The sequence below is a fragment of the Diadema setosum genome, chromosome 7 (genome assembly GCF_964275005.1).
Source record: "Diadema setosum chromosome 7, eeDiaSeto1, whole genome shotgun sequence".
NCBI lineage: Eukaryota > Metazoa > Echinodermata > Echinoidea > Diadematoida > Diadematidae > Diadema > Diadema setosum.
The window spans coordinates 32,879,148-32,901,035 of record NC_092691.1 but is presented as its reverse complement, the minus strand read 5'-3'; the positions used below and the strand labels follow the sequence as shown (position 1 = coordinate 32,901,035).

The 21,888-nt window shown below is 40.2% G+C and overlaps 1 protein-coding gene across 1 annotated transcript; it reads left to right on the top strand.

Moving 5' to 3' along the window:
- Positions 1 to 2,515: 2,515 nt before the first annotated feature.
- On the top strand, positions 2,516 to 20,830 carry LOC140231189 (DNA polymerase subunit gamma-1-like). The gene is made up of 22 exons (XM_072311337.1): positions 2,516 to 3,219; positions 3,744 to 3,872; positions 4,351 to 4,549; positions 4,853 to 5,014; positions 5,451 to 5,594; positions 6,336 to 6,415; positions 7,172 to 7,354; positions 7,976 to 8,215; positions 8,744 to 8,983; positions 9,988 to 10,135; positions 11,730 to 11,828; positions 12,433 to 12,590; positions 13,106 to 13,277; positions 13,973 to 14,108; positions 14,510 to 14,616; positions 15,196 to 15,335; positions 16,122 to 16,244; positions 16,783 to 16,845; positions 17,285 to 17,399; positions 17,837 to 18,088; positions 19,319 to 19,436; positions 20,328 to 20,830. Exons 1-22 carry the CDS (start codon positions 2,609 to 2,611, stop codon positions 20,447 to 20,449), a joined length of 3,741 nt encoding a protein of 1,246 aa, XP_072167438.1. The 5' UTR covers positions 2,516 to 2,608; the 3' UTR covers positions 20,450 to 20,830.
- The last annotated feature ends 1,058 nt before the right edge of the window (positions 20,831 to 21,888 follow it).

Genomic DNA, 21,888 nt, shown 5'->3' with positions numbered 1-21,888 from the left:
ACTCGATATACACAAGGAAAGCACCACCAGCCTTTATATTTCGATTCAAAATCTTGCTATTGTTATCGTTGTTGTCACCATTCTTATTTTTGTGTAATAGCAAGGATATTGTCGGGTTTGATCAAAAGTGAAAGTAGTAAGCGAAACCCAAACATTTCATTGTATCTTCAATTTGTTGGAGATGAATATAACAATTAAACTTGATGCAGTTAACTTGAAACCCCGTCCTGCTTTCGTAGCGCTCTCCAAACAGGGACCCCCCGGAACCGAGCTGCAGCCCCACCCCTCCCCAATCGAAAAAAAAAAAAGAAACAAAAAAAGTCACAACAAAAACCCATGACTTTCGGCGGGTTCCGTCTTTCGTGGAGGGGAATAACCATCATAACCATTGACCCTTCACCCCCTCCCCTCACTTTAAAAACAAGACAAATATTGGTTCCGCGTGCCCATGGTCATGACGGGGAGATCGAATTCAACTTTGCCTCTCCCCTAGAAATGCCTGCTACACGATATTGTTGATATCACTGATCTCCCCTCTAGAGGGGAGATCAGTGGTTGATATACTGCACTATTCATCCGGCCTTCCCGAGGCCGAACTTTCCTTTTTTCTTGTCCGCGGCGTCAACCAAATAATACATTGTATATGTCGCTTTGTGTACAGGAAAAAGCGCACAGCGTCTGGTCGAGGAGGTAAAACACAGAAACTCTCAATTACATTAGGGCGAGTTGTTTATAGGACAACTTGTGTGTGTGTGTGTGTGTCCTACCGTCCTATCGGAGCACTATCGGAGGCGTGGCCATTGCTGAGAAGTGGAAGCTTGTGAATGTTACCATTTCTTACCATTCCCTCGCGTGGACTTCATGGGTCTTTATCCTGCGGAGACATTACTCCAGTCTCGTGACATTTCATCCACACGTGTGTCGTATCAAAACACAACGCGCGAGGTAGAAATTCACTGGTACGGGTAGGCTAGGCTACGTCATAGTAGGGAGTTTTCGATTGGGTGAACGAGAAGGACGTGCCGCCGAGCGCAACCGTACGTCAAGGCGTCACGTCTGTACGTTGACCCGCTGCTAAAATACATTTCGATTTCGGGCGCCGGCGTCACGTCTCGTGGCGTGTGCAGGAGGCAACCAGGCCCTGTGCCTTGCGTGCATATAAGCGGAATTTGTGACTCGTTTCTGTACTTGTGATATTTATTTTGTCTTTGACTAGATGCGTATCCTGGGAGGAATGATGTGGATTTTAAAACATGATGCATGGTAAGACTACCAGGCAAATGCACTGCTGCATTAGCTAGGCCAAAAGCACCAAAATCTGTTTGCGTACAGCATTACGTGTAAGTGCATGTGTGGGACTACGGTAGGCAGTTGCAAAGTGCGAAACAGTGAAAACGGGCAAATAAAGTAGGTACCAGAGGCTGTAGTTTGTATGTCAGCGCTGCTGCTGTGACGTATCAAGATCATAAGCTTTCATGTAATTAGAATATAAATATTCTCTCGAAAGAAAAAGGAAAACAGGTGAACTGAGCACGGATTTCCCGAGAGTCATCGTGCTCTTTCGCACGATACCCGAGAGGAGTGTGACGTCATAGCAATGGTGGGTTGAGCGCGGCGCAACCGATTTGGGTGGACGGTGATAACCGGGGTTAACGCGTTCGAAATTTGTGCGATGAGCCGAGGGTCGACACTCGCGCATGCGCAGTACGTAAAAACTACGTCATAACAGGGTGACGCCTGGCTCAACGTGCAAATCGAAAAGTCCCTATTAAACATGTAGTCAACGTACGTACACGGACAACGTACTGCACTGGTTGAGTGGTAGTACATGTATGTATTGTCACAAGTACTGCTGTCCGCTCATTAATACTCCGCAGTTCGTCTTATCCACAACCTTAACATCGACAATTGTAGGCTGAAGTACAAGCGACATGATGCAGAGAGAGCACAAACACCGTGAAACTTGGCGATATTTGATTGTTTGGTGAAATGAGGATGAACTGTCAAGCTTAACGTACAACCGACTGCGACTTTGTAGCTGTATGTACGTCCTTCATGATCAAGCGCGCACTTGCATGTTTGTTATAATCACAGTGCATGGTAGGTAGGTCAATGAACGACTACCGCACCTGTCCGCCCAAGACAACGAAGTTGTACAACAGGAAACCTTGTAAGTTGTACACTGTATACAACTTCCAAGTTCCTAATCATAAATACTGTGGCGTGGGGACATCAGCTGGCTTATCAATTCGTTTTCAGTCATGCACTGTTTCGAACAGTCAATTAGACATAACTTATAAGGAGATCATGTCCAATGAGGCCCAGCCGCAGCCATGGCCCATTTCCATACCAAACTTACGCGTTTACCATTTGCCTTTTTCTTTCAAAGCAACAGATGTCATCTAGGAAGGGAATCCACTGTTGTCATATATGATTGATTTGATGTTTTGGCATCCTTTGCAACTAATGTATCTGGTTGGGTTGTTGCATTTTAATACTGCTGGTTGCAGAGGCCAGAGTTTCATTTTTAATGAAAAAGAGCACTGAGCAGTGATGAGCACTTTCAAATGTTCGCTGTAAATTTAATGGTTTATGCAAGGAACTGACAATGTTTTCGTCGGGGAAAATTTCAAGTATGATGTTACCAAAGAGGTTGTGTGGTGCTAGAATGCCAAAGTTCATCCCACCAGTGAAATGTTTGCCTGGGACTTGCCACCATGTGAGATGGAGCCAGAGAAAGACGATTCTTTGTTCTCTTTCCTCATCGTCATCATCATCATCACTGCCAACATCACCAGGCTTTTCTCCCCAGGAGGAGCCAACATCGGTGAACTCCAGCAAGATGTCTGTATCGCCGGAATTGAGGCTGAACCCCATCAACATTCAGATGCTATCCAAGCACCTCCACGACCAGGTCTTCAATTTCAAGAGGAAGAAGAGAGCTGCCAAGAAATCTGCTCAGCCAGAGGCTGACCAACAGGAGGCCTTGCAAAAGGCCAAGTGTCATCTCGAAAGTCACAGACTGTGGGGGAAGGAAGGCACCATTCTTCCTGATGTCAAGTTTGATTTGCCCAGGCTCTATGGGCATAATATTGATGAGCATTTCCAAATTCTGGCCAACAAGCAGAGTGAGGCATATCTGGATTTAGCCCAAGAAGTAGCGGAGTGCACACTCCCACCAATGCCAGAGGAGTGGGTCTTCCAAAAAGGCTGGACAAAGTAATGAGGCAGCTATGTATTTGATTCTTGCAATGGGTTCATTTTTCTTCATTTTCTATGTAGCATGTGTAAATGTTACATAATAATAGGATTTGGAAGATGGGCTGATTTGCATTGCAAATGAAGAATTTGTGAAATGTACTTAACATGATGTTCTGTAAAATTACCCAAAGCCCAGAAAAAAAAGAGACCTATAAAATGCACAAAAATGAGACATGAAATAAACATAACAATATTCATATCATTACTGGTACTCAAACCACATAGTTTGTGGTGTAATTAATATAGCCCAGTTGGTACAAAACATAAGAAAAAGTTCAAAGCTTGTCAATAGTTATTATGATTTATTTGTTCATGTGTAATTCAGCACTGTGTTGTAACTTGAATTCAGCATTGATCTCTTAATGTAATCAACTATTCACAGCAAGATTGTTGTAGTTTCTGTGAGAGAAGGATATGGGTAACTCAACTGGAACATAGAAAATGTGAAAATATTACAAATTCTCTGATTTCATATTTTGCAGATATGCAGCAGATGGAGAGCCGATACCTGTGCCTTTTCCTGATGATCCAGGGATTGTGTTTGATGTGGAATGCTGTATGGTTGAGGGAAACTTTCCAACGCTGGCAGTGGCAGTGTCTCCTAATGCTTGGTACAGTAATGGAGTGTCCCTTTAATACTTTAGTCACACTCACAGTCTTTCTGTAGAATAACTTTTGCCAATCCTCCTAACTTTTGTCCAAACCTTCCTTTCTTAATACTATGAGGCATATTGCAAACGTGCCAAATTGTCAGATTTGGCACGTTTGTAATAATTTTCATTCATAAATGAAATTAAATAAAATGGAATGAAATAAAACTGCATGGCTTTGGCAATGATTCCTGAAAACCTCAGACTTCCTTTCACAGTTGACTGTCTAGAAGTCATGCTAAAATAGAGCCAGCTGATTGACTGAAATGACACCCCAGCAAAATCTTGAATATGCTGTGTAAGTGTGTTTCAAAAGCACATCATACATATGAACCAAGTTATGACATGTTTTATTTCAGGGAAAATATACAGGTGACTTCAAATTTTCTAGGATACAAAAGAATAATGGTCTTTTTCCTCTGAAATCTTGTTTTACCAGGTACTCGTGGTGTAGCCACAGGCTGATCGAAGACCACCTGTCCCTATCCCAGCGGGTGAGGCTGTCTGATCTGATCGCCATGGAAACCAAGGGTTCCTCCACCAAGCCTCCTGTGGGCCGGAAGTGGACCCCGAGGTTGGTGGTGGGCCACAACGTCAGCTTTGACCGCAGCTTTGTCAAGGAGCAGTACCTATTGCAGGTTGGCCAAAAAGCAATGAGGGTATTGTTGCACTCTGGTTCTTTGAGGCAGAGTGATGATTTAAGCCCTTTAGTCATTGTTTGTCTGTTGTTTTTTGGGATACTTTTCATGGGGACAGCGATATATATACATACACACACACACACACACACATATATACAGTGTATATATATATATATATATGTATATTTGCAAGAACATCAATTAATGTAACGTCTAAGAATTAGTTTGTGAAATCACAAATTGGTAGCATTTTCATTCAATTTTGAAGTCGAGATTGATGCTTTGCATGCCATCTTGCAGGGAACGAAGACAAGATTCCTTGACACACTCAGCCTCCACATGTGTGTGTCTGGGCAGACGACTCTACAGAGGGCACTGTGGAATGTCAATGCGAAGGGAGGCAATGCCGTCGCTGCACCATGGTTGAGGAAACAGCAGAAAAGAAAGTCATTTGGACCTCCGGTGAGAATAATTATGTCCCACGTGGCTTGGGTTAGACTACATGATAGCATAGTACTGCATGCATATACATATATATATACATATTCAGTCTGAAAGCAGTCAATATATCTTTTAAACATTCCTCAATTTGCTTTTTCGATTGACAGGTGACTGAAAGAGACAGTATTCCATACTCAGTCTTGTTACAGGCAGATGTGTAAACTGAAGTTTAATCTGAGCAGTTCACTTGTAGTATTTATCGGATTGAAAGCATTGTGGGTGTGGATCATGTTTGGTAATTACATCACCATCTTCATGGTTTCTTTCTTGGTATATTGTGTTTCTGTGAAATAAGATTTGAATTAAATTAGCTTTCATCTACTTGTTTTTCTGTTATATGACTATCTTTAATTTGTCATGATCTCACATCTTACTATCTCAACATCCAATGCTGCAGGCAACAGCATGGCTAGCTGAGAGTAGCCCAAACAACCTGGCAGACGTGTATAGGCTTTACAACGAAGATGGCAGCTCGCTGGACAAGAGCAAGCGGGACACATTCGTAACGGGAACCATGGCAGAGATCAGGGACAATTTTCAGGTGATGTCTTGGTGTTTAGTCGCAAGAGCACAATGAAAAAGGGGAACAGGTTTACAACCACTTTAATATATGTGGTATTCACACTGTCATTATTATGTGCACTGCCTGCAGTAATTGACAATGGTGTGTTTGTAAAGTCTTATAGAGAATGTATTCTCATCGGGTTGTCTCAGTTTAAATGTGATAGTCTTTCTCTTGCAGGCATGAATTTATTAGCTTTACATCACAAAACAAGCATTGTTTGCAGATGATTATGGTGTGACAATTTACAGAAGCTGTATTGATTGATGATGGTTACACACTAATGTACAAAATGTTGGATTTGATAAGGCATCTTGATAGTGATGATGACTGGTGACCATGCATCAAGCACTACCAAATTCTCTTAATGTATTGTATGACATATAATGAGACTGCCATGTTCAGCACAAAGCAGGAAGGAATAAAAGAAAGAGAAGGCAAGAAAAAGTAAGGAAAAGGTGATTTGTAGCTTTTTGCAATCATCACTAAATGTGTTGTCTCTGAATGAGGAGAGTTGATTGAGAGCTTTGTCAGATGCTGTACATGTCTGTCAATAACTGTTGCAATAATTTATGCATATTCATAGAAACCAGCAACTGAGCATGTATTGTAGTCTAGCTGAAGATTAGAGAAAAATTAGCAGTATAAGATTTTATCTCCATACATGTGATGAAAAAGAAGTGTGAAATGCATTGTGTTGTATCTCATACTTGTTTATAGTCTTTGATGACATATTGTGCCAAAGATGTTGCTGCAACACATGAAGTCTTCAGCAAGCTTCTGCCACTGTTCTTTGAAAGGTAGGCTGTCCTATTGCACCATTTAAGCTCATTTATGACTGATCCTTTGTGTATACTGACTGGGTTCTATAGAGAATGTGTGCTGCACAACCACTTTCAATTGTTATCTAATGGTTGAAGACTTCAAGCACTTGCCAACTAAAAGATTGATGTGTATTAACTTTGAACCCCCCCCCCCCCCCCCAACGAAAAAAGAAGAAATGATACCAAATGTGTAGAGCTTTAGAACAGGATAACAAATTGAAATTGATTGGCACCATGTCTCACCAATTCGAAAAAAGGCAAAATTTCAGTGGGATAGTGAATAGAACAAGATTCTCATACTTTTATGATGTGTGTATGATTTTCAGGAAAAAGACCAAGCACTCAGACTGAACAGTAACATCCATAAGTGTCACTTGTAGGTGTTTTTAGCTTGTTTTGTTTTTGTTTGGTTTGGTTTAGGTGGGTTTTTTTTTCCCAGACAAATTGTCCTTCGTAATTGAAGAGGTTGAAACCTATGTCACAATCTGAAATGTAGCTGCAAATCTTCACTGTCTACCCAAATGTCATAAATTTCTACTCTGAATAGCTGTAGGAGTGTGGTGTTTAAAAGTTGGACTGTGCAGTGATGAAAGTCTGATGTTCAGTATCTTACATATGAGTGCAAAAATCAGCAGGGGACATCATTGTAAGTTTGCTTGGCTCTTAGTGTCTAAATGTAAGGAATATCCTCTCAGAGACACAGATAAGTGAAAGAGATGGCATGTTTCACAGGTTCCCGCACCCAGTGACCTTTGCCGCCATGCTGGAGATGGGCCAGGCCTACCTGCCAGTCAACCAGAACTGGGAGCGGTACCTCCAGGAGGCGCAGGAGACCTACGACCACCTCCAGCAGGAGATGAAGCAGTCTCTCATGCACATCGCCAACGATGCCTGCAACCTCCTCCACCATGACAGGTGTGTGTGCTCAACCCCCACCCCATCTCCCCTCACCCTCCTCCCACCCTGTTTCATCTTATCCTCACTTATGTTTTAAGATGTAACATACATTTCATCTACAGCAATCCTGTGAATTAATTATGATAATCTTTTCTCAGTTTGCCTGACACCAGACATTCTGTACGCATGTTGCCTGTGAACCGTCAAGCATGGAAAACTATAATACGTTGAATGAACTGCATTTTAAACATTGGTAAATCAATAAGACTTTTAATATTAACTCAGTACTGGTTCTAATGGCATATTTTTAAATGTTCTATCCGAGGAAATTTTATATTTTACACATGCTTGAGCCTACAAATGTATTGGATTAGACCTGAGCTTTATTTTTGTTGAATAATGGTAATTAGCAGTTGAGAGCAGTATGATGTTACTACATGAAGACATTTAAACACCAGCACAAATATCTTTATTGTGATATGAATTAACCAACAGATTCATGTACTGATATTTTGTGAATCCAACAGTATTAACTTATGTGTAGATAAGTGTGTAAATAATGTGTGAAAGGATGACATTTAAGTGCTGTTTAGGTGTAATAGTATGCTTATACAAGCTTCCCAATGTTTGCCGCTACAGATTTAAGGAAGACCCATGGTTGTGGGAGCTGGACTGGGCTGTGGAGGATTATAAGCTTAAGAAGGCCCAGCCCTCAAGGAGAGAAAGGAAGATCCCGGAAAAGGAGACAGTTGCCAAGGAGACGGGAGAAGAGCAGGCTGAGGAGGAGGGAGAGGAGGAGGAGGAGAGTGCAGTAAAAGATGTGCTCTTGACAGCAGAAAGGATTCCTAAGGTCAACCAGCACATGATGGGATATCCAATGTGAGTTTAGATGGATAGTTCATATTTATGCCAGCTTTTCTTTTCATATTCATACCAGCTTTTCTGAAGTTTACCTTCTCTCTCTCTCTCTAAAAAAAAAAGAAGCTATACTATGCCACAAAAATCAATTACTTTACCTGGAGATGAGAAAATGCAAGTGTGTGTATTAATGTGGAACATGCAATGACAACTTCTGAATATATGTCAAAAAGAATAGAAGGAAAACTGAAGTCTGTGAAGTCTGTGTTTTGTTTTGTTTTTTTGTTGTTTTTTTGTTTTTGTTTTTGTTTTTGTTTTTTTTTCACCTGTCAGAATGATATTCTTTTGTACGTCAGTGTGTTTCCTGATTTACAGAAGTTGGCCACCCTGCAGTAGTAACAACAAACTTGGCCACCCTGCAGTAGTAACAACAAAGTTGAAAGTCTTCTGTCAGATTAGAGCAGAATTACAAAGGGGCACAAAATGCAAAATCAAACTACATTTTAATATGGAGAACAATTGTTACGTTGACTCTCTCCTCTGTGCTAGATGGTTCCGTGAGCTATGTCCTCGACGGAGTCACACCGACTGGTCACCCGGTCCTTCCCTCATCAGCCCACAGACGCGGGTGACCCCCAAACTCCTGCGCCTCACCTGGGAGGGCTATCCCCTCCACTTCACTGCAAAGCATGGCTGGGGGTACCTGGTGCCGGGACGACCGCTGAACAGAAATGAAGTAGGAACCGCTGGTTCCCAGGAGCAGAAGATTGAACCAGTATTCCCCTTAGGGTTAGTGATCATCCATTTACTGTAAAGTTTATTATGGTTGCAATGTGCCTGACGAGTGTAATCAGGACTACTGTTAATCTTCCAGCAGCACTTTATTGTGATTGGTATATGTCTTTTCCTCATTCACCATGGTCCATGTGTTTAGATCATATTGCTGGTGGTTTTTGACAGTTTGTGGCAGGATGATACAATTTAGTAATATGATTTCTTTCTTTTCTTTTCAAGGAGAAGTATAATATGGCCATCACGATATAGAATGCTGCTCAATAAAGATTGTGTCATGGTGACCTTCATCGTGTCTTAGCTTATATGAAAGTCTTTAATATGCAGGCAAAGTTTTCTGTTAATGTTGCACAAGTACATCATCATTTTTGTTGTTGTTTTTTTCTCTGATTTTTATTTCTCAGTTTGTTTGAATGCTTATGTTTAGAAGCTTGCAGCAATGGAGTTTGCACCCAAGGTCTTTCTTGTTCGATTTAATCTTGTGTGCTGTATGTCTAATATAAGTTTTGAGAAGGTGGAATGCACCACGAAGTTTGCGCAAGGATAACAACACTAAATGAAATCTATTCTGCTGGACTTGTGAAAATCATGAAGAGAGCAGTTTTGTGGCTTGTTCGAGTCATATCTTCAGCTCTATCTGGCAGGTGCACATTCATCTGTGACGGATGAATGAAAATGCACTCTCCGTGATTTTTTTAGGTAAGTCAACACTGCACACTGGCACTGGTCCAACGGTCTCTGACCAGTAAAAATCACTGTCGGACAAGTAACTTTTTCAGGAATGGACCAGTAAACAATGGTAACACTGGGTATCTACTGGTCTGGCAGACAGGTTGGACCGGTAGAAAAAATGGGTTAATGTGCAGCCCTGGGTAAGTCCAGTCAAACAGATTCCTTTATGTATTGTTATCATACTGCCCAGATGAATCAAAATCTATATTGATGTATTTGCTCAAGGATCTCATTTTCTCTGGTTTGGTTTTGTGTGCATATGTGTTTAGGAGCCTTGAGGAGATGGAGTTGGCCAGAAAAGAGGAAGTCAGCTCAAAAGCATCAACCATCAATGGAGATGCAATTGATGTTAATAGCTTGGACTTTGCACTGGATGAAGACTTCAGTGACACTGACAATGGCAAGAGTTCTTCAAAGGTGCATATATTATTCTGTGCTTGTGGAATACACGCTGCATGGAAACTTGTGCTAAGGACTTATACTGAGCATAAAGACTTCCAATTTTTCATAACAGTCTTATATTTTCATATTACGTGAATACTATATATTTTTTTGGAGAGGGGGTTTACCTTTATTATATATTTTTATGCCTCCGCCAACGAAGTGGCCAGAGGCATTATGTTTTCGGGTCGTCTGTCCGTACGTCCGTCACGTTTTGTTTTTGTCGATATCTCAAGAACCGTGTGGTGGTTTTACATCAAACTTGGTATGAGGGTATATCCTGGGGGGATAATACTTCGTTTGGATTTTAGGGTCACAGGGTCAAAGGTCACAGGTTATTTTGTGGAAAAAAAGGTTGAAATTTCATGTTTTTCTCCATATCTCGCAAATGGTTCAAGGTATCTTCATGGAACTTAGTATATATGCATGTACCGATGGGCAGTGATTATGTATGGAAGTTGGGGGTCATGGGTCAAAGGTCAAGGTCAACTCCTCAAAATATCACTACTTTCCTTATATTTATGCAATGCCTGAAGGATTTTTTTTTTAACTTGATGTATGCATGTATTGCCCAGTATATATTCTGTGGGAAGTTTCTTGCCAAAAGGTCAAAGGTCAAGTGAAAGTGCTGAATTGCACTTTTTCCTCCATATCTCGAAAGTAACTCAAGGTATCATCATGAAACTTACATATTTATGCATGTTCTACCTAACAGTGATTCTCTTTGGAACTGTGAGGTCAAACATCAAAGACCAGGTTTAGATAATACTATTTTACCATTTGATACTGAAATTATACTTTTTCTCAATACCTTGAAAATTACTCAATGCATAAACTTATAAAAGGGTCAAAAGTCAAGTAAAAATCATCATTTCCCCAAATACCTGCACTCTGACGTTTTAATCATTCATCCAATTGAACCTAGTTCTAGGAAAGTGAACATTCAGCACATTTGTGGCAAACCTGTTATTTTAATATTTTGCCAATTGTGTGAAACTGTCATCACACATTGTCAAGACATTGTACTATAGACCTATTAGGAGAACCATGCATTATGGCGGAGGCATACCAGTCGCCGTAGCGACATTTATAGTTTTAGTAGAGAATAAATGACAAACGAACAAACGAGGCTTATGAAATATTTCAACTCTAATAGATGTAGTTTCCAATTGTCATAAAGTAAACCATCATGTATGCCCACTTTCCATGTTTGGTTTTGGTAGCTCTGTTTGTCTGCAGTGTTGTCAAAGCATGTAACTTAAAAAAGAAATGAGTCTTTGCATTTCATCATTTATGGTTCTCAGAGAAATCTGTTTATTGCATTGCTGTGCTGACAGCAAAGAGATCAATGTAGTGTATGTCCTCTTTATCAATTGATTTGAGTTCAGATGATAAGTATCATATCTTCAAAGAGTGTTCACTTGTCAGTTATTTATTTATGTGAAGCCAACAAGTGATATGACAACAACAGACTGATGGATATATGTTCGTGTAAAATTTGATGAAAGAAAGGAATTCTGTCATTCTTGTGTGCATGTCAAGAATGGGGTGACCTTCCTCTCTAATGCAGGTTAAAGAGAGCCAGAACTCTGCCCCTAATCACAGTGGACGATTACCTGTCAAGGATGTTCGGGTACCGGGCTGCTGGTTTTACAAGCTGCCACACAAGGTCAGTTGTTGGTTTGTCTTTCTTTCTATCTTTTTTTTCTGTCTCTATTTTATGCAGACTTTTCTTATGATCAGTAGGTTCAGAATTTACACAGTAGTCATACTCAACTACACAATCATTTTTTTTTCCTAGTAGTCTTTGTAAGACTCTTGTCTCCTCAGTATGCTGTCATACAACAAAATTGCTTCCCAGAGATCTTGTGTAAGAACATTAGCAGTTCTAGGGTTGAAATGACTGCTGAGGACAATTGAATATTTACCTGAATTGGACTTTTCAAAGATTACCAAAAGTCATATCATTGATTACAACCCCTTCCCCCCCCCCCCCAAAAAAAAAAACAAAAAAAAACAAAAAACAAAACTAGAATTAGTTCATGACATGCCTCCATTGGGGAACAAGCTTATTTCAAGTAAACACAGTGTCATATGCAAAAACCGTCTTGGAGAGCATATTGATGCTAAATCTTAATGACTCTAGCATTGAACATTTAGAGAAGTTTATTTTCCTTTCATCACAGTCTGTAACAATATCTACAATTAGCGGCAGTTGGCTGGCCTGTTCTGTAATATCCGTTGTATTTTACTCCTAATTCCTTCCCGTTCAGGATGGCGCTGAGAACAACGTGGGAAGTCCCCTGGCCAAAGACTTCCTGAGCAAGGTGGAGGACGGAACCCTGAGGTCAGGGGGAGGAACCCAGGCCAATCGCATCCTGGAAATCAACAAGTTCATCTCCTTCTGGAGGAATGCCAACAAGAGGATCGCGTCAGTTGATATCACTTTAATTCAAGTCATTTCACTGTCTGCTTCGGACTGAAAATGACATGACAGAACTTTTAATAGATTGAAAAAAAGGATTCTAAAATAAAAATTTGAACAGAATCTGTATGCATTAGTTTTCTTGTACATCATTATAAGTGATCAAAGGCAGTTAATCTGCAAAATTAGTATTCAAAATACCACTACATGTGAAAGTTGCTTAGCTGATGTTACAAAATATACAATAGTGGTAGGAGGTAATATGGGATCATATGCATTATAAATATCACAGGAAATGATCCTTTTACAAAGGGGAAAAAAAAAAATGGGGGGAAAATTTGTCATGGTGGAAAAACACTTGTATCCTAGGATACATTCACAATGATTTATGAATTGTATAGAAAGAGCAGCTCTAAGAAAGAAAGTTCCTCAAAAGAAAAGAAAATCATAGCAGTGCCTCTCTAACACTTTCTACTCCACTTTCTTTTAAATTGTCATCTACTCTTTATTCCACACTGTAGATCACAGATGGTGGTGGGCCTGGAGAAGAATGAATTGCCACGGTCAGTTGTCCGCAGCCCTGACTATGAGGAGGATGGTTTCTACGGCGCCATCATCCCAAGGGTCATCACGGCTGGTACCGTCACCAGACGAGCAGTGGAGCCAACATGGCTCACGGCCAGTAACGCTCGAGTGAGTTGGCTTTACATCTCATTTTAAAATCTCATAAAAATCACTGTCGGACCAGTAACTATTTTAGGAATGAACCAGTAAAAGAATGGAAAAACTGGGTACCTACAGAGATCTGACAGACAGGTCAGACCAGTAATAAAATGTGTTAGTGTGCAGCCCTGCAGTATTTATGAATTACACCTGTAAAGCTGCAGTCCAGCTTTGGCAATTTGAAAATGAAAATCATCAGTAAAAGTTGTACAAATTTGTCAGGAAATTTGATCGCACATTTTGAATTTGTATGTTTTGACATAAGCGTATAACTTACAAAGATATGATGGAAAGTATTTTTGGTTTTGAAGAACAATGTGTCAGTTGCATTATCATTGAAATTGTTGGTCGAGAGTAGTATGTATACTATGTGTTTCATGGTGTTTTTTGTTTTTGTTTTGTTTTTGTTTTTTTCTTTTAACCTCTTGCCCACAGGGAGCCAGAGGCATCATTTGATATTTGCTTCAAGACCAAGATTAGGATTTACTTCGTAGAGACTACACGCTGCCTTTGTGATTACTGATGATAAAACAACTTCTCAAATGACATGTATGTCTGCATACAAAACAAATGCCCACACTACAGTCTGTGTGTTTTGCAGATCAAATGAGAATCACATGAGAGCCATAACATATAAGGTAGAAATTGTGTTTCATCCATCCTAGACTGATCGCGTCGGTAGCGAACTAAAGTCCATGGTCCAATCTCCACCTGGATACCACTTTGTCGGAGCAGATGTCGACTCCCAAGAGCTCTGGATCGCCGCTCTTCTTGGTGACAAGAACTTTGCTGGTTTCCATGGTGAGGGGCACAACATGACTAACTTGTGTGAGATCAGGAAAAGCTCATGTGCGGTAAAACATTCCTGTAGGAGATTATGTTGGTGTTACTATTAGGGTTGATGTTGGTGTTGGTGTTGGTGTTTTTGATGTTGCTAGTAATGTCAGTCTTGGTGTTGGCAGTGGTAATGGTGTTGTAGATGCTGGTGTTGATGGTGGGTTTTTTCTTGCCCTCGATTGCTTTCGTTCCAGGAATGATATGTGAACATGTATTTTTATATAATAATGTTTGAAGTGGACAGAATTAGAATTCTCATGGAGACATGGAGACAATCTGTGAGAAATTGATGAATCCTGGATGAAAGGGGTTTATCAATCAGATCATACCATTTTCTCAACTAATCTCATCTCACTTTATGACAGGATGCACAGCTTTCAGCTGGATGATGCTGCAGGGGAAGAGGAGCGAGGGAACCGACATGCACAGTGTGACCGCATCCACCGTAGGCATCAGCCGGGACCAAGCAAAGGTGATGATGATGATGATGACACTAAGAGGTTTCATGTACTCTTTTCTCGACAGCTCCTAACTACTCCTTTCCTTAGGCCATATCATATAGGCTATTCGTGCATCTATTAATTAAGTTTTTGTTTTGTTTTTGTTTTTCTGTCATAATTTGTTAATTCTGTCATTATCCCTTATTGTTAATTCATTCATTCACTATTCATAATATAGTATTAATCCATCTCTTGTTATGATGTTATCGGCTGAAAATATATGTACATGTTTTGTAATTCTGAATAGTACAGTAAGGGATATTTGTCTGGTAGTATTTCACCGTATTGCTAATGCTCTATGTATATGTTTGATTGAGTTTGGTGAGAAGTTATATGAACCAAACAGAAAGACACATCATCATCATCTTCATCATCATCATCTTCGTCGTCATATTCATTGTCGTCATCATCATCATAAGCACCAGTACTCATTGTTGTCATCATCATAACTATCATCATCAGCATCACCTCCTGTCACTGCCAGCATTATAAATGTTAACAGTCGTTGCCACACACATGCACAGTCTCCCTCTCTCTCTCAATCTCCCCAGGTGATCAACTACGGTCGCATATACGGCGCTGGCCAGCAGTTTGCCATCCGCCTCCTGATGCAGTTCAACCACAGGCTGAGCCAGGAGGAGGCTGGAGACAAGGCGCGAGACATCTACATGGCAACCAAGGGAAGGAGGATGTGAGTGTGATTAGAGGACTCCAGAGAGCTGGTAGTTCGTCTTCTCTGCTTAGTCTTTGTAATGTCATGTTAAGATGTATGTCTCCGTAGAATGGTATGTGGCAACCCTGTTGTTTACAGAGGAGATAAATATGATTGTAAAGATGAAAGGGAAGTTTCTCAGACCATCATATGTGGATTCAACATATATATGCAGGTAGATCAGTGAAACAATTGGTGAAAGTTTGAAGGAAATCAGCACATGAAATCAACCAAATGTTTAAAATTTCATAACTTTTGAACAGGGGGGCCGGGGCATTTCATGAAGTGTTTTGTCTGATGAATTTTCAAATAAATGAAAAATGAAAAAAAAAAAGTAAGTGCTTGCTGTCATGATATTATCCCTTAAAACATCAGGACTTAATTTGCTACTAGTATCATTATTTTCATACCAGAAGAAATATGTCAGTTCCCCCATGTCGTTTCCATGACATTTCCTCGTGCGACAATTGCTCCCATGAAATATCTTTATGCTAAGCCAAACATAAATTCTACCGACAATCATAACCCTTTCCCTAATCGTAATCCTCACATTGGACTTTTAAAACCCAAAACCCTACCACAACCCTAATCCTAAGTCCTTGAAGAAATTAAGAGCGGAGCAATTGTCGCAGGTGCAAATGTCATGTCACCCCCCCCCCCCCATGTCATATCCAACACATGTGATACAGTTACTTCTACCACCTTGTAACCCCATGCATGGATTCCACTTGGCTCCTAGTAACCAAATACCTCATTCTTCTCTAGGTACCACCTGTCTTCTTCCGGTCAGACCCTCACCGAGGAAACTGAGATGAACACAATGAATGGAGACGGGTGGCTGACTCTGGAGGAGCTCAAGGAGTTGTCGAAGAAGGCACATAGATCAGCGTGAGATTTTCTTCTGTTGTTTATCTCTGGCTTTATCTTTTGTTTTTATTTTTTTATTTTTAATTTTATGCCTTTATCCTTGAGATATAGACTTGTCGGGTGTTTTGGATGAAATTACACTTTTAGCCTTCTAAGTTTGCTTATATATTAGGTGATTGTTTTGTTTTGTTATTTTTTAATGAGGAAATTGTGATGATCTGTGTTGGTATTGGGTTGTACCAGATGAAAATTGGTTGGGCAAAATTGGATATGCAGAGAATAAGTAATGCTTGTATTGAAAATGAAAGTCTTTGCATTAGATTACCTGTGTCTACTAACTCATGCTGGTCTAGTGCATGTCTTCTGAATGACATGTTCAGCTCATATGCAGTTTGACGTCTTTGTGCACCTTGCTCATCCAAGATGTTTCCTTTCGTTCTGGCCTCGTCCCTTTCTGAGGATGTTTTTCTCTCCTTTCTTTTCATCAAATACAGATATTCTGCATGTTGTTGGGTTTTTTTTACTGACTCCCTCTTTCTGTTTCTCTCTCAAACTCCAGATCGATTTACGTCAATCCACAGAACATGGAAATTACGGATCAACGCAAATGGGATGGTGGAAGGTGAGAGTGAATTATTTGTCAGTTAGACTTAAAAAAAAAAAAAAAAGAAAGAGGTTAAATCACAGCTGGTTAAAGAGCATCATGCCAGTTTTATGTGTGAAGTTTTGAGGTCATGTATTTGTACTTTCTGTTTGAGTGATCATTTTAAGTTGCTGAGAGTTAATGGAAGTTGAAGGTATCAATGCTGTGATAAGTAATTATTTTGTATTTTCAGATTTAAAATATAAGTGCAGCAGGTGCTGAATTTAGAGCAGGAACAAAATTAATGTCCCAAGTCTGCAATATCTTTTTCATGACTTTATGATTATGTAGGATATACAAATTATTTCATAGGTATGCCATTCATTGGTAATTGTAAAAGAGAAGCAATTTAGATTTTTGATACGTAAGTTATTTTACTCTTCAGATTTTTCACACCCATTTCATTTTACCCCTGCAGTGAGTCGGCCATGTTCAATGAACTGGAAGAGATTGCACAGTCCGAGAATCCCAAGACACCAGTACTGGACTGCAGTATTAGCAGAGCCCTACAACCAGACACGGTCAACAACGAAGTGAGTCAAGGATTCTCATTGTCAACTAACAGTATCAAGTGTTTCAAAATAAGTTGTTTCTGGCCTTGAGTATAGTTTATGCTGTATGGTCTTGAACAAGAAAGTACAAATTCCATTTCAATACCAGCTAAATTTGATTAGAGTAATAGTGTCAATAATTAGCATTTGGTTAATTATCATATATGTCTTTTTTATATATTCAAATATGTCTTTGGACTCAATTATGCTTTTTATCTTCTTTTTGTTGTAATTTTACTTCACACTACATATGACCTCACGATCTAATTTAACAAATTGACCATGTAGACTGGACAGTAATGCACAGATCTGTCGTAATTGAATGCTCAGGTGGAGTTTACTTTTTTTTTCTTTTCATTTTGTCTGACATGTGTTTCTGCATTGCCTCCTGCACTGTCTCCCGCACTCCCACAACACAGTTCTTGACCAGCCGTGTGAACTGGGTTGTCCAGAGCTCAGCTGTGGACTACCTGCACCTGATGCTGGTCTGCATGCGCTGGCTGTTTGAGGCCTTCGCCATCGAGGGCCGCTTCTGCATCAGCATCCACGACGAGGTGCGCTACCTGGTGCGCAGTGAGGACCGCCACCGGGCGGCCCTGGCCCTGCAAATCACCAACCTGCTGACCAGGGCCATGTTTGCCCACAAAGTAGGCATGGACGACCTGCCCCAGGTAAGTAGAAAGTGATGGCCTAATAAGCCCCACTTTAACAATCCTCATTCCCTTGGCCTCTAAGCACTGATACATACATACATTCTATGTATGTATAATGTTGCAAGCCCAGTAGCTAATTCATTATATTCATAATTGTCATGTTTAGTTGTGTAGACTTGTACATCCTAGACAAGAAAGTTGTATTCACAGGATGAAGATAAATGTGACTTACACTATTCCAGGACACAGCATCATGGTTTACTCAGTGATCTCAGAACTTCAGCAAAAGTTCTGCAGGTTTAAATTTCATGTCCAAAAGTTTTTAAGCACAATGCATCAGAGGATGGAGTGACATGCTCTGCTGTGAATCAAAAATATTCTTGCGGTCGGCTACACGTCACTTCCGGTTGACTGGAGTGAAAACAAACAGCTTGCAAGCGCTAAGCCTGCATAATGCGCATACTGCATGCTGTGCATGTGCGACGCGTATAACTTATGTGCAACTCTACGCAGACATGGGGACTGTTTTTCATTATTCATTTTGTCATTTGTGCCATCATTCATGAGATACATGCATCATGTCTTGCCAGCATGAGCAGTATTCTGAAAATCTGGATCCTGTCGATCGATCGGTCCCGGTATTTTGCCAAGTTGAAGGCAACCGAACTGGACCTGTGCCCGTATGAAATCGCGGCAAGACTCTGGATCAACGACCCGACAAAATGGCCAGATGTGCAGTAGAACCTCTTTGAGTAGGCCCTACCCCGATATCTACGCTTACTACCTCATAGAAACTTCAGGTAGGTCTATAGGCCTAACGTTAGTACTGTAGTAGGCTTAGGGTATCGGGCCTAATTTAGGGTAGGCCTATTCCAAAGGCCTAATCCTGCCGCCCGCACAGCTACAGTAGTACAGCTTGCGCTAGCGCTATGCTCGCGGGGCGCCCCGGCAGAAAACACGTACAGCGTTACCACTCCAGGCTCACGCGACTGTTTGTTTTCACTCCGCCGCTATCCATGACCCCGTGACACGCAAAATACCCGGATGTCCGACCATGAGAATAATGAACTTCAGTACCTTCCTAAGCTTTCAGCGGTGGTTTGGAAGCACAGAAATGCTTCAAATTGCACCTGATGATCTTAAAGTTTGTTTGAAATGTGGTTGTGTGGCATGATGATTTGTTTTTGATTCATAATAGTTTTTACTGGATGCTGTTACTTTTGCAAATGTTTCTCTTTTCCTGTCCAGTCTGTAGCCTTCTTCAGTGCAGTAGACATTGACACAGTTCTGAGAAAGGAAGTCACTATGGATTGCAAGACTCCATCGAACCCCCACGGCCTACAGCGGGGTTACGGTATCCCACAAGGTACTGTAAACATGGGAGTTTTGGGGTGAATTGATTTTTCGTTCAGGGTCAATCTTAGTGGACTTTGCATGTGAATAATTTTGCAGAGAAATGTATTCTTTTGTACATGATTTAGTATCTCCCAAACTTCTCATGTGAATATTATTTTTCATGATAGTTCTGTGGAGAGTGACATATGCAAAATTTTTACACCATGCAAAACAATACTAGAACATTTGCTCCCATTACATATTCTCTAATGTCCATTTTTAACTCAAACTTGGCCAAGTGAGACCAAAAATTGGCCTCATATATCACCCCAGTGTTTGGTACTGACTGGCACTATATGTGTGTAATGTGTAGCTTTTTGTTTGGACAAACCTGGGGTTATTGGTTAGTTGGTTTACGAACTGTAACTGGCTAAAATGTGCTTCCTCACTGAGTTAGCTAATGACAGATCCACCTCATTTCGTGAAAAGGCTAAGATGGAATATGCTTTCCTTTCGTGGGATCCTGAAAACCTTTTTTGAGTGTGTTCCAGTTCTAAATAGTTTGTCAGTAATTTTGCCGTGCATAAACTATTATTGTGTGTATTTTGTCCATGTTCAAGTCAGTTCAGTTCTAAAGTACTGAAGAATACATGTAATTTAGTAAAACAGCAGACACAAGCATAATTCAATTTCAAAAGGTGAATGCAGTGGTAGAACAGTATATTATATTTGAAAAGAAAGTATCTACATTCTAAAAACAACTCACTGTTAAAGAAATATGATACTGGAAGTTGGTGCTTTAATGCATCGTAAGAAATATCATAGTAGCTTTATGAATCTCAAGATGCCATATTATCAATGCCAGTTCCTGGTCATTGTGAACATCTCACATTTGTAGCATTTCGTTTACATTCATGCCCAGGAGAAGCCCTGGATATTTACCAAATCCTGGAACTCACCAATAATGGATCCCTGGCCAAGCAGTCTGCATCGCCTAGCAACAAAGAAGCAACGCTTCGCAGCAGACAACAGAGTATGGTCTGAAGATGTCCATATGAGTGGGCCAGTCTGCTAATGTTGTCATACTTGTGGATGATTTTACTTCGAGGACAGAGTGAGGTGTATTCAATGAAACTGTTTGTACTTTATATATTTTTATACTTGAAATCCAGTTTGAAAGCATTAGTTGATTCCTTGGGCAGTGGCAGTAACTGTTGTCTGTAACAACCTTAGCTGTAAAGATATGCACTAACTAATAGACGTCTGAGTATACTGATTTATTCAACTGATTCTGCAGGATACATTTGCTGACTGAAAATTCAGTAAGGCATGCATTGCCAATTGCATGTCCAGGCTAGCCTCTGGCAAGCCTCGAATGAGCTTTTAAGTCTTCAAGAACCTTTGTTAGCAAAACATGAGTAATATGTTGATATGATATATTATCAACTGGAGATAGTGAATGCACATCAGGGCCCATTGTATTGTGCAGAAGGGGTGGTATGTAAGACTTGGATTTACTGGGAGAAGCAACAAGACTAGATCATGGGAATAATAATTGTTGCTTCTTTCAGGTGAAAAAGGTTAATGTATAAGTTATTAATGTATTTCAAACAATGTAAATGCAATGCAGGTACATGTACGATCATTTTCATACTGCAAAACCAGGAATGTTTGCGTGCATTTTAATTTTGAAAATTTCCCAAGAGCAAAGATTTGTGAAATTGAAATGCATGTTAGAGTTCTTGTCTACAATTCATGCAGTGAATGCCAGTGACTATTCACAAAAATTTCATGTTGTGGAAATATCGTTCTCTGCAGTATATACAGGCTCATTTTACTACATTTTATTTGTGTCAATATTTCAAGCATGAGTAAGTATTGCGTGGTGAATGTTTCCTCTGTTGTGCATGCAAGCCTGTTGACATAACTCCTAAAACTAGGAGTTTAACAATGAGATAGAGGCACAAACATTCACTTTCTGGCATACATACATGAGGCTGTGTTGTCACCCAAAAGAATATTTAAATCATCCTTCTTGTATTCAAACTTACGTTGAACTGTTCCATGTACTGGACTTGCACCACTTACCTCATCCACAAATGTTTCTCTATTGAATGATTTTTTTTTTTTTTTTTGTGAGCAATGTATGCCTGTTTTTTTCTTCAAAGCTGATAGCTGTTACCACCGGCTTGTTGACTGGGATAATCCAAAGGTATTTTCTTCTTGCTGATCATTGATGTATAAAAGGTCAGATTTTTGTTAGCTCGTCCTTTGCAGAACATGAATTTATCAACAGTTCAGGAAGGATGACAGTGATAATGTTGTAATGATTACGGTAAAAGCAAACATGGCACCTCGATTGTGGGTGCTTCATTGTCTGAAGTAGTATAGGACACCTGTCTTGTGATATATATTATGGAAAGGAGAAATCTAAAGAGGGCATTTAAAATTTGCAGTATATAAGCAACTTTTTATCAGTTATC